Source organism: Loxodonta africana, chromosome 24 (assembly GCF_030014295.1).
Source record: "Loxodonta africana isolate mLoxAfr1 chromosome 24, mLoxAfr1.hap2, whole genome shotgun sequence".
Classification (NCBI taxonomy): domain Eukaryota; kingdom Metazoa; phylum Chordata; class Mammalia; order Proboscidea; family Elephantidae; genus Loxodonta; species Loxodonta africana.
This window is the reverse complement of record NC_087365.1, coordinates 27,399,041-27,412,188: the sequence shown is the minus strand read 5'-3', so window position 1 is coordinate 27,412,188 and position 13,148 is coordinate 27,399,041. Positions and strand designations below refer to the sequence as shown.

The 13,148-nt window shown below is 52.1% G+C and overlaps 1 protein-coding gene across 1 annotated transcript; it reads right to left on the bottom strand.

Moving 5' to 3' along the window:
• Positions 1-4,555: 4,555 nt before the first annotated feature.
• Positions 4,556-11,465, bottom strand: CPXM1 (carboxypeptidase X, M14 family member 1). The gene is made up of 14 exons (XM_064275865.1): positions 11,294-11,465; positions 9,667-9,810; positions 9,387-9,496; positions 9,109-9,248; positions 8,917-9,007; positions 8,164-8,314; positions 7,983-8,071; positions 7,541-7,664; positions 7,262-7,458; positions 6,995-7,174; positions 6,614-6,911; positions 6,299-6,438; positions 5,004-5,106; positions 4,556-4,891 (listed from the first exon to the last, which is right to left on the bottom strand). The coding sequence occupies exons 1-14, from the start codon at positions 11,463-11,465 to the stop codon at positions 4,650-4,652; spliced, it is 2,181 nt and encodes a 726-aa protein (XP_064131935.1). The 3' UTR covers positions 4,556-4,649.
• Positions 11,466-13,148: the final 1,683 nt, after the last annotated feature.

The following is a 13,148-nucleotide window of genomic DNA, read 5'->3' as shown; positions in this document are numbered from 1 at the left end:
CTTGTCTCTTGGTCTCACCTGAAAACCAAAAGCCAGTAATGAAACCTCAAGGTTGGCAGAATTCCTCCAAAGCCACTTCTTTGAGGGAGCTTTCAGCAGCAGTGTGTGTGTGTGTTTGTGTGTGTGTGCAACTACGTGTGCGTAGGTGTGAAGTAGGGGGTGCCAGAGCAGGAAAAAGAGCTCTGGCAAGGTCTTTTCTTCCCTCAACACAGCTCCAGCATGATGGGACTGTGTCGCCAGTGGATCCACAGGTGGGATTCCCTGGGAGCAGAGCATGAAAGGGGGATTTGCACGCACTTAAAAGTGCTCTCTAAGAAAAGGAGAGAGGGAAGGGACCAGGCAGAGGAAGGAACCAGGCAAGGATGTGGTCTCAGCAAGAGTCCAGCATGATCCCAAGGGGAACTCCGGAGCATGAGTGACACTGCAGTTGGACCTTGCTTGTGGCAAGGACATGGGCTTTATACCCCTATGCCAATTAGTCATTGGCTGTATGGCTGCTAACCAAAAGGTCAGCAGTTAGAATCCACCAGGAGCTTCTTGGAAACCAAATAGGGCAGTTTTCTATTCAGTCCTATAGGGTCATTATGAGTTGGAATCGACTCCACGGCGGTGGGTTTGGTTTTTGATTTGGCAGACAGTCAAAGTCAGGTGGAACAGTTCTGTCAGGTTCTTTTTCAAACTGCTAGCTTAATTTTATAGAGTTTTCTTTGTTCTGTGGAGGAATTTTCAAGTATGACATTTCCTTATACAATGTGAGCATAGTTATTTTATAATCTGCATCTGATATTTCAAACTTCTGAAATTTTTGTGGGTCTATTTCTGCTATGATGCAGCAGTACGTCAACAGGGAAATTGCCAGGAATTCAAGTCAGATTCAGAAGAGGACGTGGAACAAGAGATATCATTGCTGATGTCAGATGGAATTTGGCTGAAAGCAGAGAATACCAGGAGGATGTTTACCTGTGTTTTATTGACTATGCAAAGGCATTTGACTGTGTGGATCATAACAAAGTATGGATAAAATTGCAAAGAATGGGAATTCCAGAACACTTAATTGTGCTCATGAGGAACTGATACATGGACCAAGTGGCAGCTATTCGAATAGAACAAGGGGATACTGAGTGGTTTAAAATCAGAAAAGGTGTGTGTCAGGGATGTATCCTTTCGCCATGTTTATTCAGTCTGTATGCTGAACAAGCAATGTGAGAAGCTGGACTGTATAGAGAAGAATAGAGCATCAGGATTGGAGGAAGACTCATTAACAACCTGTGTTAGAAGATGACTCAACCTTGCTTGCTGAAAGTGAAGAAGACTTGAAGCACCTACTGATGAAGGTCAAAGACCACAGCCTTCAGAATGGATTACACCTCAACATAAAGAAAACAAAAATCCTCACAAGTGGACCAATAAGTAACATCATGATAAATGGAGAAAGGTTAAAATTGTCAAGGATTTCATTTTACTTGGATCAATAATCAACACCCATGAAAGTAGCAGTCAAGAAATCAAATGATGCATTGCCTTGGGCAAATCTGTTGCAAAAGACCTCCTTCAAGTGTTGAAAAGCAAAGATATTTTTTTGAGGACTAACGTGTGCCTTACCCAAGCCAAGGTATTTTTGACTGCTTCATATGCATGCGAAACCTAGACAATGAATAAGGAAGACAGAAGAAGAATTGGTGCCTTTGAGTTATGGCACTGGCGACAAATATTGAATATACCACGGGCTGCCAGAAGAATGAACAAATATGTCTTAAAAGAAGTACAGCCAGAATGCTCCTTAGAAGTGAGGATGGCCAGGCTTCATCTCATGTACTTTGGACATGTTATCAGGAGGGACCAGTCCCTGGAGAAGGACATCAAGCTTAGTAAAGTAGGAGGTGAGCAAAAAGAGATAGATTGATACAGTGGCTGCAACAATCGGCTCAAATATAGCAATGACTGTGAGGATGGTACAGGACCAGGCAGTATTTTGTTCTGTTATACATAGGTTTGGTATGAGTCAGAAGCAACTCGATAGCACCTAACAACAACAAATTTCTGCTCTTTGTTGTTTCTACTGATTCTTACTCACAGTGTCTTGTTTCGTTGTTTGTTTGGTGATATTTTTACTATGTGGTGCTCATTGTCCTTGAAAAATTTAGTGTCACAAGCGATAGTTCACTGTATATAAAATTCGTGGCTGGCTTTGAACAGCACCCTCATAGCATGTACAACACTGTGATCCTATTCATAGATAAACTCATATTTCAGATACGGTACATTGGCTCACTGAACAGCCATTTTAGCTTTCTCTTTGGCTTGACTTCCCGTACTGTAGAGGCTGGAAAACTAAAAGCTAAATATCCCGGACTTCTTTGTATCTAGGGTTCCTCATGTAACTTTAACCTGTTGCTATAGAGTAAATTTCAACTCATGGTGACCCCTTGTGTGTCAGAGTAGAACTGTGCTCCACAGAGTTTTCAATGGCTGATTTTTCTCATGTAGACAGTAAGGCCTTTCTTCCAAGGCACCTCTGGGTGGACTCAAACCCCCAACCTTTTCATTAGCAACTGGTCTTGTTAATCTTTTATATCACCAAGACTCCTCATGTAATTTGGGTGTGCCAAACAGATGCACTGGCCCTAGACTTGGAGGGCAAAAGAAGGTGGCAGTCACATGCAGGGAGATGAGGTTTTCTGGCAACCATGATGGTGGAGGCATACAGTTCCTCTGGTGAAATACAGAAATTTCTAGTGTCTGCTCCCTACATAACATCTTAGCTGCAAACACCAAGCAATGCTGAGAGTGGTGCTTCCTCTAGAACAGTCCCATGACATGGTTGGACACTTCTCCCATTCTGTTGCCACTGGCTCTGTTGTTTCTGGCTATGTCGCATCCAAGCCTGGTTTCTCGCCTTCCTGGAGATTGTATAAGCTTCAGAATACCCTTTAATCAATACCTTTCTCCTTAAACTAGCTAGAGTGGGCTCCGTTGTCTACAGCTAAGAATTCTGTTACATCCAGTAAAATCACAATGAAATCAAGAAACGATAGACTAAACCCAGGAGTGAAATGAAAAGAAACTCCAGCAAAAAAAAGCAAGCAAAGCTACACCATGGTGTTAGAAGTCAGGATAGTGGTTACCGTTGGCAGGTGATGGGGTCTCACTGGATGAGGACACATGGGGGACCCTCTGGGGTGTCTGTTTTGTGTTTTTTTTAACGTGTGTTGTGGGTGCCTGGGTGCGTTCAGTCTGTATAAATTTACTGAGCTGTGCACTTACATGCACTTTTCACTATGTATATTAAATTTTAATTCTTTCAAAAAGCTTTTTTTAAAAAGGGATGCTGTACAAGAGAAGTTGGAGGGGAGGAGAAAAGGTGCAGAAAAAATGCTGTGGCACTGAATTCCACCTGGTGGTTAACTGAGATTAAAGCTGTAAGGGAGGCAGAGAGAGTGCAAGAGCCAAGCACTAGGCAGAGCTTACATGACAGGAGGCTCCAGGGATAGCTTTGTGCCAGATATTGTCTGTTAGCATTTGCCCTATCCCTGCCTCCCTGTGCTCTCTTCTAAAGTGCAGAGGGCTGGAAGCTGGGAAACTACATTTTGCAGACTTCCTTGCCAGCTAGGTTAGTTAGCTTTTGCCAGGGTACATCACAGGTGGGAGACTAGAAAGTGAAAGGAGGGACAAAATTATTCTTCTGGCTCCAGCCATGTCAGGTGCCCACAAGTGATCACAGGTGGCCATGGGCTCCTGCACCTACATCAGCAAATACGCTTGAGTCCAGGTCAATGGTGGTATCAGCCTCCTAATTTCTGAGTAAAACTCCTTTCTCCTTTTTTCTCATCCACCTCATGTTTACATCCAATTTCCAGCATTAAATCTCCCTCTTCTTGAAAGACTTGTTTTCCTGGCAAGACACAAACTGGCACTCCCTCTCAACCCTCAACGGAATGAACTCCTGTCATTTATCAACACTTTGAGGATGGCTGATAAAGCAAATGCAAATACTCTCAGCTGCTCTATCATTGGTTCCCTCCTTTCTGGAGCTGACCCTGGCCCACTCCCATCTAAGCTAGAACCATCTCTACTGCATCCTTTACTGGTCCCTGTTGATCTCGGTACTGGTACTGAAACTTGCATGGATGCAACTCACTGTCTGTGCTCACACAGCACCCTGCATGCCTCACACTGTATTGAATTGTCTCCTCCCTTGACTAGGAGTCCCAAGAGGTTGAGCGTGGGCACTGTTTATCCTAAAATCCTCAGATGCTTGCCACTAAGCAGATGCTTACAGAATGTTTAACAGCACCATAATGGAACCTGGAGCAGAAGTTCATGGACAAAGATGGGTTGCTCTGCCAGGCCCTAGGTTCAAAAGGAGTCCAGGTAGGACTCTCTTTCCACTCCATGTCTCCAGAAGTCAACTCGTGAGTGTGCAAGTGTATGTAGTGTAGATGAGGGGTGGCCTGAGCCCTGCCCCAGGGGAGGATCTGGGACATAGAGACCACAGACAGACTGGCCGAGGTAGCAGGTAGCTTTAATGAGTCTGAAAACCACTCCTCCACTTTGTCCCTCCCTCATCACTATCTACCCTCTCCTTCAGTTCTGGACAGGTCCAGCCTGCCCAAGGCTTTAGGGGTTCTCAGCTGGAGAAGTCTTCTGTTCTAATCCTTCAGCTTCCTCAGCTGCTCCAGCCGCCTCCGAAGGTCTGGGGGCACCTTGGCCCCTGCTGCCAGCAGCTCTCGCAGTCTCTGTTTGGGTGTCTTGGTGAGGTAGAAATTGCAGGGGAAAGGGCCCTCTTCAAAAGTGACCCGACAGCTCCTTGTCATTGAATGGTAGCCCTCGGCACTGGCAGTCACCACATAGTCCCCTGGAGTCAGCAGCCTCCAGTAATCCCCTCGCCACCCTGAGGTGAGTGAAGGACAAGATCAGAGCAATGATCCTCAGCTCCTGCCCACTGCAGCCTAAAGCCCTCCAGCACCCCACCTCCCCACTTCTCCCCCCGACCGCACACACACCCGTTGTTACATCATGGTTAATCCCATCCACAGCAATGACAGCGTCAGCAATTCCAAGTTCCGTGTCCTTGTCCGACACAACTCCCGCAATGCCCATGCGCACCTGTGTGGGAAAAGGTCATCAAGCCCCTTTCCTTTCTGCTTGAGAATGTGACCTTCAGTTAACTTTCTAGATTTGTTTCCCTGCAAACTTGATAAAGGTGGCATGTCTATTATGTTCCTAGGTGACACTGCTTCTGGTAAATACCTTCTGGTTGACAAATTGCATCTGGACAGGGAGAACTATAAATACCTAAACCAAAACCAAACCCGTTGCCATCGAGTCGATTCCGACTCATAGTGACCCTATAGGACAGAGTAGAACTGCCCCATACGGTTTCCAAGGAGCACCTGATGGATTCAAACTGCCGACCTTTTTCGTTAGCAGCCGTAGCTCTTAACCACTACACCACCAGGGTCCTATAAATACCTACCCATAACCGTGGCTGTCAAGTTGATTCCGACTCGTAACAACCCTGTAGGACAATGTAGAACTGCCCCATAGGGTTTCCAAAGTGGGGCTGGTGGATTTGAACGGCCGACATTTTGGCTAGCAACCAAACTCTTAACCACTGCATCACCAGGGCTCCTATAAATACCTGGTACCCGATAAATGAATACCTGGTATTCATTGCCATTGAGTTGATTCCAATTCCTAGCAACCCCGTAGGACTGAGTAGAACTGCCCCAAAGGGTTTGCAAGGCTGTAATCTTTATGGAAGGAGACTGCCACATCTTTCTCCTGTGGGGAGACTGATGGGCTCAAATGTCGACCTTCTGGTCATCAGTTGAGCACTTAACCACTACACCACCAGGGCTCCCATAAATACCTGGTAGGAAGGCATATCTTCAGGCTTCCCCAAGTTAAGTGACTCTTGTTATTGGGCTTGTCTTTTGTAGAAACCTTGAAAGTGATACCTATGGAGTCATCACTACAGATATAAGCCCCCGTGGAATATGAAGTCCTAGGCAGGGCAGTTCCTGCACCTGCTTAATGTGAGCCTTGGATAACTCTAGGGACCCCTGCAGAGTCTGCTGTGGGGACTATGCACACTGATGTTGTCTGCTGGCAAACTGTCTCCTGTTCTATATCCTTCCAAGTCAAAATGATGCCATGTGTGGTCCATGGTATCTTATGAGTCTGAAAGTTCAGCTGGACCTTAGAAGACCTCCTGGTGGGAGGTGCAACCTAAGTGGTGAGCAGACGGGTCAGGAGTGACTTAGGCAGGCTGGGGACCAGGGGATTCAGATCTCACCTGTTCCAGGTAGGTGAGGAGGGCATCTTTATTGTTCTCCCATTCCTGGGGCAGCTCACTCTCATGAGGGAACTTGTCACAGGACAGTTCTACAGTGATCTCAAAGCAGTTGGTGTGTAGGTAGCTGAAGTCATTCATACCTGGGGGTTACCACAGACACTGAAGCCTAAGGGAGCAGAATGGAAGTCCCACCCTTCTGGCATTTCTTCTGGGAGACCCTTCAGGGTGAGAATTCACACCAGCAATGTAATAGCCGACTGTCTTATTGGGGAAAGGGCTATGGGAAGAGGGCTACCTCCACCCCCAGACACATACTCCCAGGGACAGTGTGCCAGTCAGCCCCATTGATGATGTTGCCGTTCAAGGAGAAGTCTTGGTTGTGGCAGACGCGACGGTCCGTGTCCTGCATGGCCCGATTACTGCCAGCGTAGACGGTGCTGAGCCAGCGAAACATAGCATCATCGGGAGTGGGTGTGAGTTCGCGGGCAGCCCATGGGGTCCGAGTCATATCAAATGGGTAGGACACCACGAGCTCACCCCCGTGGAGGTTGGCACTCAGCACAAAGGGTATCCGCTTCATCCACTCAATCACTGCCCATGTTTCAGGGGCAACCTGGATAGAGACAGGTCAGAAGGGGCAGGAGACAGAGACAAGGCCCCTCCAGGTGGCCCCCAGCTCTGCCCCAGAATACTCACAGTGGCATTGGGCAGGGTGTAGTAAGTAGGCAGTGGCAGGTGATGGTTGGGGATGGTGTGGGGCACCAACCTATTATCCTCTGCTTCCCACAGTGGTGTGTTGAGGTCAGCAAAATTGTGGTTAAGGTCAATGCCTTGGTAGTTCCAGCGGCCCTCTACCCAGCCCACCAGCTCTGAGCCCTGCCAGGGAAGAGTCTTGTTCAAGCCAGGTCTGCTCTGGGTACCAGGGCAGAAGGGGAAGGGTGGCCCTCATGCCACGTGGCCTACCCGGCGGTAGGCGATCTCATAGCCATCAGGGTTCATGGAGGGCAGCAGGTGAAGGCGCATCTCCGTGAGCAGCCGGGTCACCCGTGGGTTCCCTCGCCGGAACTCATGGCACAAGTACTGCATTAGCAGCAGAAGCAACTCCCGCCCCAGGGCCTCGTTCCCGTGCATGCCGGCCACGTAGCGCACCTCGGGCTCTCCTAAGAGCACACAGGGGCTTGCGGCCGGCTCACACCAAGAGCCCTGCCTGTGCCCACCTCTCCCCACCCCACCTGTCAGTACCCAGCTCATGCTCCCCAGGATTGTCCGACATTTCCATCACATATAGCTTCAGGCCCTGGTGGCTCTTCCCGATGCTGTAGATGCGGGTGATGTTGGGGCACTGCTCGTTCACCTGTTTCATCAGCTGGGTGCCGGGGTGTAGGATGACATGTGACATGGGAGGATTAGACCCAGGGCTTAGACCATGGAGGGACTTACAAAAGATAGCAGGTGGCCCACACAGATGGCATGGCACAGGAGGGAAGCTGCAGCAGGCTCGGAAGAAGGGGTCAGAACAGGAGAGGTGCCATAACAAGGGAAACTGGAACAGAGCTTACGGGTCAACAGAAAGAAGAGTCAGATGGCGGGGGCCATGAGGGTAGGCAAGCAGGGTGTGCCCTGGTGCAGAGGGGACGTGAATCAGGCAGGCCGCCTCCCTTGGCTCACAGGGGTTATGGCTGACCTTCCTCATGCCCTTATAATCATGATGCCGAAAATCCAGGGGATCAGAGGATGCCGGTGCAGGGGCCTCAGGGAACAGGCCATTAGGATCTGGTGGAAGACGAGTTCATGGCAAAGGGTCACAGTGGAGGGTGCACCCTGTGTCCAGGCCCTGCCCATCCAGCCCATGCCCGAATGCCCACCTGAGACCGGGCAGGCCAGGATCTCTGCCCGGAGGCAGGACGCGCCTCCCTGGAGCCAGGTTTGGGGCAGCAGGCGAATGTAGCGGGCCACCTGGGGCTCTGGCAGGAGGTTCAGCACTGGGGTTTCCAGGTCCGAATTGGCTGGAAATACCTGGAGGCATCAAGTCCTTTCTTTGTTGGGGCTGCTTAAACACCAGCAGTCTGTACTAGAACCCAGGGCAAGAGCTCAGGCCTCCACGCTCATCATGTAACCCACCCCGGTGGGTCAGGCTGGAGATCTGCACTCTGAGTCCAACACAGAGCCCCCTCCCCACAGCCCCTGCTGATGGGCAGCCCCAGGCTGCCATGCTTTACGGCTTGGTCACAGCTGATTAAGCAGAAACGGTCATGTAACTCCAGAGCAGCCAATCTTAAAGCTGGCCAGGACCCCACACCATAGCCTGGTTTAAGAAGGGGTCCATGAGGTAGGGAAGCCTGGAGACATGAAAAGGCCTAGAAGTGATACAAGGACCAGAGGCCCATGGCTAGAGGGACATTCCAGCAGGAACCTGCAGCATCGAGCTGCACCTACCTGGAGGTAGAGGAAATCTGGGGAGGGTTCTGGGTGCCACTCATCCTGACAACAACCCCCTTTCTACTGGAATGCCCAAGCAGGTAATATATCTGCTTTTTGTCCCCAGAGGACCCGTAGCCCAGTAGACTTGGTGCCTAACTAGCAGCATAGAGGGTCATTGCCACCATGGGCCCACTTACCGCCTCCATCCCACTGCTGTGGTTCCTGCTTGCCCACCAGCTCCGACTGTCATTGCTGAACTGGACCTTATATGACGTGACCCAGTCATACCTGGCAGAGAGGTGGGGAGAGATCACCAGTGCCCCCCAGGACTCCCACCCAGCCCTCCTGTGCCTTCCATGACTTCCTGGCCTGGGGCCAGCCTGCCTCACCTCCAGATGGAGTTCCTGCCCTGTGTGATAACGCCTGAGAAGCGAGTAGGGTACCCAGCATCCACCTGAAACCACGGCTCAGTATCCTGCTGCTCAGCACACCAGGCCCCATCATATAGATCACCATCCTCCAGGCCTGACTGAGGGCACAGGACAGGGGGATCAGGTCCACGGTGGGCACAGTGGGGCAGGCCAGGGCAGGGAATGGGCAGGGGAGCAGGCCCCAGGGGTTGCTTTGACTGCCCCTAAGACTCAGGCTCCGAGCTAGGGCTGCTGACCTGGATGTTGAGTCGTCCTCGGTGTGGTCCAAGACCAGAGGACTGGCTGCTGGACGCCTCAAGCTGGCCATCTGAAACTCGCAGGGACTCCAAGCCCAAAGGGGGACAGTCTGGAGCAGGGACAGAACAGAGAGGGTGGTCAGGACAGGTGGAAGCTGAGCCTACGCTTGCCCAGGTGCTGGGCAGGCTGTGGGTATGCGTATGCCCACGAGGCAAAGAGCTATCTTGGTGTGTGTGCCAGCGGCTGCCAGTCTGGGCTGGACCCCTAGAGGAGTGGTACCTGGTGTTTGCTCCTTAGGGAGGTTAAGAGTCATTGCAGGGGTGGTGGTCACCGGGGGTCTGGGGTGAGTTATCTTCTTTTTCACTTTCGTGACAACCCTTGTCTTCTTGACGATGCGAATCCGGACACGCTGTCCTGTGGTCCCTGGGACCAGGGAGGCACCACATGGGGAAGGAGGAAATGGCATGAGACCTCGGATGGAGAGCTGTGCTACCCCAAGAAGGCATGCAAGCCCACAGCTGGTCCCACCACAGGTATCGAAGGGCCTTAGCATGGCATTCAAGGCCTGTGGTCTGACCCCAACCTGCCTCTCCAGCCATTTCCTTGGTTCTTCCTTCTCCTTCCTGATATGACTGCATGTGTGGCCAGCCTCACCTGTCATCTCCAAAGGAGAGCCACACCCAGCTACTAGGAGCAGTTCGGTTGCTCCAAAGAAGTTTGGTTCTTTACCTCAGGGTCTTTACACTGACTGTCCCTCCCCTGTAATACCATCCACCTCTGACTTTGTTGCCTAATTCCACTCTTCCTTCACACCTCAGCCCAGATGATTTCTGGGAACCTTCTCTAGCTTCAGACTGGGTAGCTCGTCTCACAGTTCCTGTGCCACTTCCATCATTGTGTCTGGCCTCCGGGCTGAGATGTTCTGTCCTCAAATCCATGTCTGCCTGGACGCTCAGTCTTTCCAGAGCCGGGCGTGTGTCCTGCTTGCCTGTCAGCACAGGCCTTGGCACAGGGCAGGTGCCACCAGCTCCCTACCTGCCCAAGCTCCATAGTTGCCTCTGGAACTTGCTGCACATTTTCTGCCTGGTGTCCCTTTCCTCTTCCTTGGGTGCCCTCTCTCTTCAGTCATCCTGACTCAGACTCACCCTTCAGGACCGAGTTCCACTTTTGTTTTCTGAGAAGCCCTCCTTGACGGCCATCCCTTGCCTTCCTCCTCTATGTTCCCACATTTGAAAAGGTGGAAGTTAGGCAGTCTGCCTTTCCCTTCCCCACAGTGCCCCATTCCTTCCAGCAGTCTCAGCAAAGAGTGCTCTCCTCCCTTTTTCTTGTTCTTTCCCTCTAGCCCTAGCCTTCAAGTCTGTCCTGCATAGTTTTGCTCTGCATCTCTTATTCTTGGCGCCTCGGTCTGCACCTCTTCCTCCCCCTCCTCTTGCTTCCTCATCTGTGAAAAGGGAAGGCTTCGGGCTGGAAGGAGTCCCTGGGTGGCCCAAACAGTTAAAGCCCTCAGCTACTAATAGAAAGGTTGGAGATTCTAGTCCAACCAGAGGCACCTAGAAAGAAAGCCCTGGCTACCCCGTTAGGAAAAATCAGTCACTGAAAACCCTACGGAGTACAGTTCTACTCTGGCACACACGGGGTCGCCATGAGTCATGCTCGATTCAACGACAACTGGTGCTGGGAGGGATGGAAGAGGCCGACTCTCAGTGGAGCCCATCCCAGGACTGCTGACTCGGTTGGGAATGAAACGGGCTGCTGAGTCAGCAGCCATTGCGCCCGGGCGGGGAGGGCGCTCCGGTGGGTGGGTGAGACAGAGAGAGTGTGTGTGTCTGGGAGCAATCGTCACAACGGAGGCGGGGGGTGAGCGTTGGTGTGTTGCCAGAGAACCGTCCTTGGTCCCGCAACTCACCGTTCTTTTTCTCCTCGGGTGGCTGTGCCGGGCTGCTTCGCGGGGCCGGGGTCGAGACCGAGGACTCAGTGGTGGCGGGCGGCGAAAGGTCCAGGACCGAGGCGCTGGGCGCCCCCAGACCCAAGCCGACTGTAGGCGCGCACGCCGCCAGGGCGAACAGAAGACCCCACATGGCGCGAGTGGAGAGGCGGTTTGCTCGGCCGCGGCGGTCGGCGGGCTTTTCTAGACTTTGGCGGTGCTTCGGGGCCCCCCGCCCCTTCCTGCCAGCCAGCGCCTCACGCCCCCTGCAGCCTCCGGCCCGCCCACAGCCCGCTCCGGCGCGGGATGCGAAGGGGAGGGGAGGCCCCGGGCGGAGCTAGACGGGCCGACCCCCGAGGAGCAGTCTCCGACCCGCTCCTCCCTCTCCGGACGTCGTGAGCTAACCAGTCAGTCAACAAAGCCCCTTAGCACACTCAATTTCACTTAATCTCCTGAAGGCTTTCAGTGGGCACCTACGGTATACCATACATGATGCCAGGCGCTTTACCCGTGGCCTCTCAATTAAACCTCATTTTACAAACTGGTAAACGGAGGCTCAGAGGGGCTAATTGAGTTGGCCAAGGGAGCAAAACTGAGAACTTTAGGAAGGAAACTACAACCCTAAAGAGAAATCCATCCCTAGCAAGTGTGATAAATGGGAGAGAGTGAGGGTAAACTGAGGCGAGGGAAGGGGCGCGGGGGAGGGGGGTATAAGCTGGCCCTCCAGGAATCTTTCCGAAGGACAATCCAAGGGCCCCATCCAGAGGCGGTGCTTTCCCCACCCCCACCTCGGCCCCTCCTCCCCTCTACTCCTTTTCCTCCCCTCTTCTCCTCCCCTCGCCTTGTCCTAGCTGGGCTGCCACGTTCTGAAGTTACATAACCGAAAAGAGACGCCGGGAGCGCGTACCCAGCTGGCCGGGCAGGGGCCGGGGGCAGAGGCTTGACGTGCGCCCGCCCTCTCCCTCCTCCCTCTAGTACGACTCTTGCACCTCACCGAGCCGGCAGCCCAGACCCCCAGCTTTCAGAGCACGAGACTCTTCCCATCCCTCTCCGGAGCCCCCTTTAGGTCCCCCGCACCAGGGTCGCCTCCCTAGAAGGAAGAACACGCGTCGCTGTGCGCCTCTGGCGACGGCTTTGCACTCGCTGGCAGCCGGTCAGGGAGATGCTGCCATTAGCACGTGCCATCCCAGAGGTGGCCGGGAAGCCCCTGGAGTGCGTGCGGCCCTGGGCAAATATTTTTTGTAGGGTCTTTGTCTATCTCAACAATTTGAATCACCCAAAATCAGCTTGTCAACATCATTCTGGCGGCTCAGTCTTACTCAATCCCACGAAAGTAATTCCGCGCGGTGCTCCTGGAAATGAGGCTCCACCCGGAGGGACCAACACACAAGCGAGAATAACGGAGCTCCTGGAGGCATCTGGTCCACCCCTTGTGGAACAGGCTGTTCGGCCATGACATGAACAGGACCTACGCCATTTTTCTCTCTTCTAAACTTAGTCTTGATTGCTCAGTTCCTTTTTCCTTGTTGAATTTTTACTAATGACCAACATCCTTTTCAGACTGTGAAAACAAATGGTATGATCTAAGAAAGTCTTATGACCACAGAAACCATCCCACCAGGCCAGTCGCCCCCCTAGGCAGATGAGATAATACCTTGGGACAGTGATCACCAGAACCATCCCAGGAGAGAATGACGTTCCACAACTTCCTGAAACCCATGCTTTTGCCGTATAAATCTTTGAGCCAGTCTCCATTTGGAGGAGATAGACGTTGGAGATCATGCCCCTCTGTCTCCTGTGTATCCATACACATTAAAGTTCTTGCTACTCCCCTCAC

What these genes read in the sequence shown, in the direction of transcription:
- CPXM1 (XM_064275865.1), bottom strand. Translation starts at nt 11,465, where the DNA reads ATGTGGGGTCTTCTGTTCGCCCTGGCGGCGTGCGCGCCTACAGTCGGC. An exon ending in GGCAGGAACTCCATCTGGAG is followed by an intron (nt 9,008 to 9,108) that starts GTGAGGCAGGCT and finishes CCTCTCTGCCAG; the next exon opens with GTATGACTGGGTCACGTCAT. An exon ending in ACAGCAGTGGGATGGAGGCG is followed by an intron (nt 8,315 to 8,916) that starts GTAAGTGGGCCC and finishes TGATGCCTCCAG; the next exon opens with GTATTTCCAGCCAATTCGGA.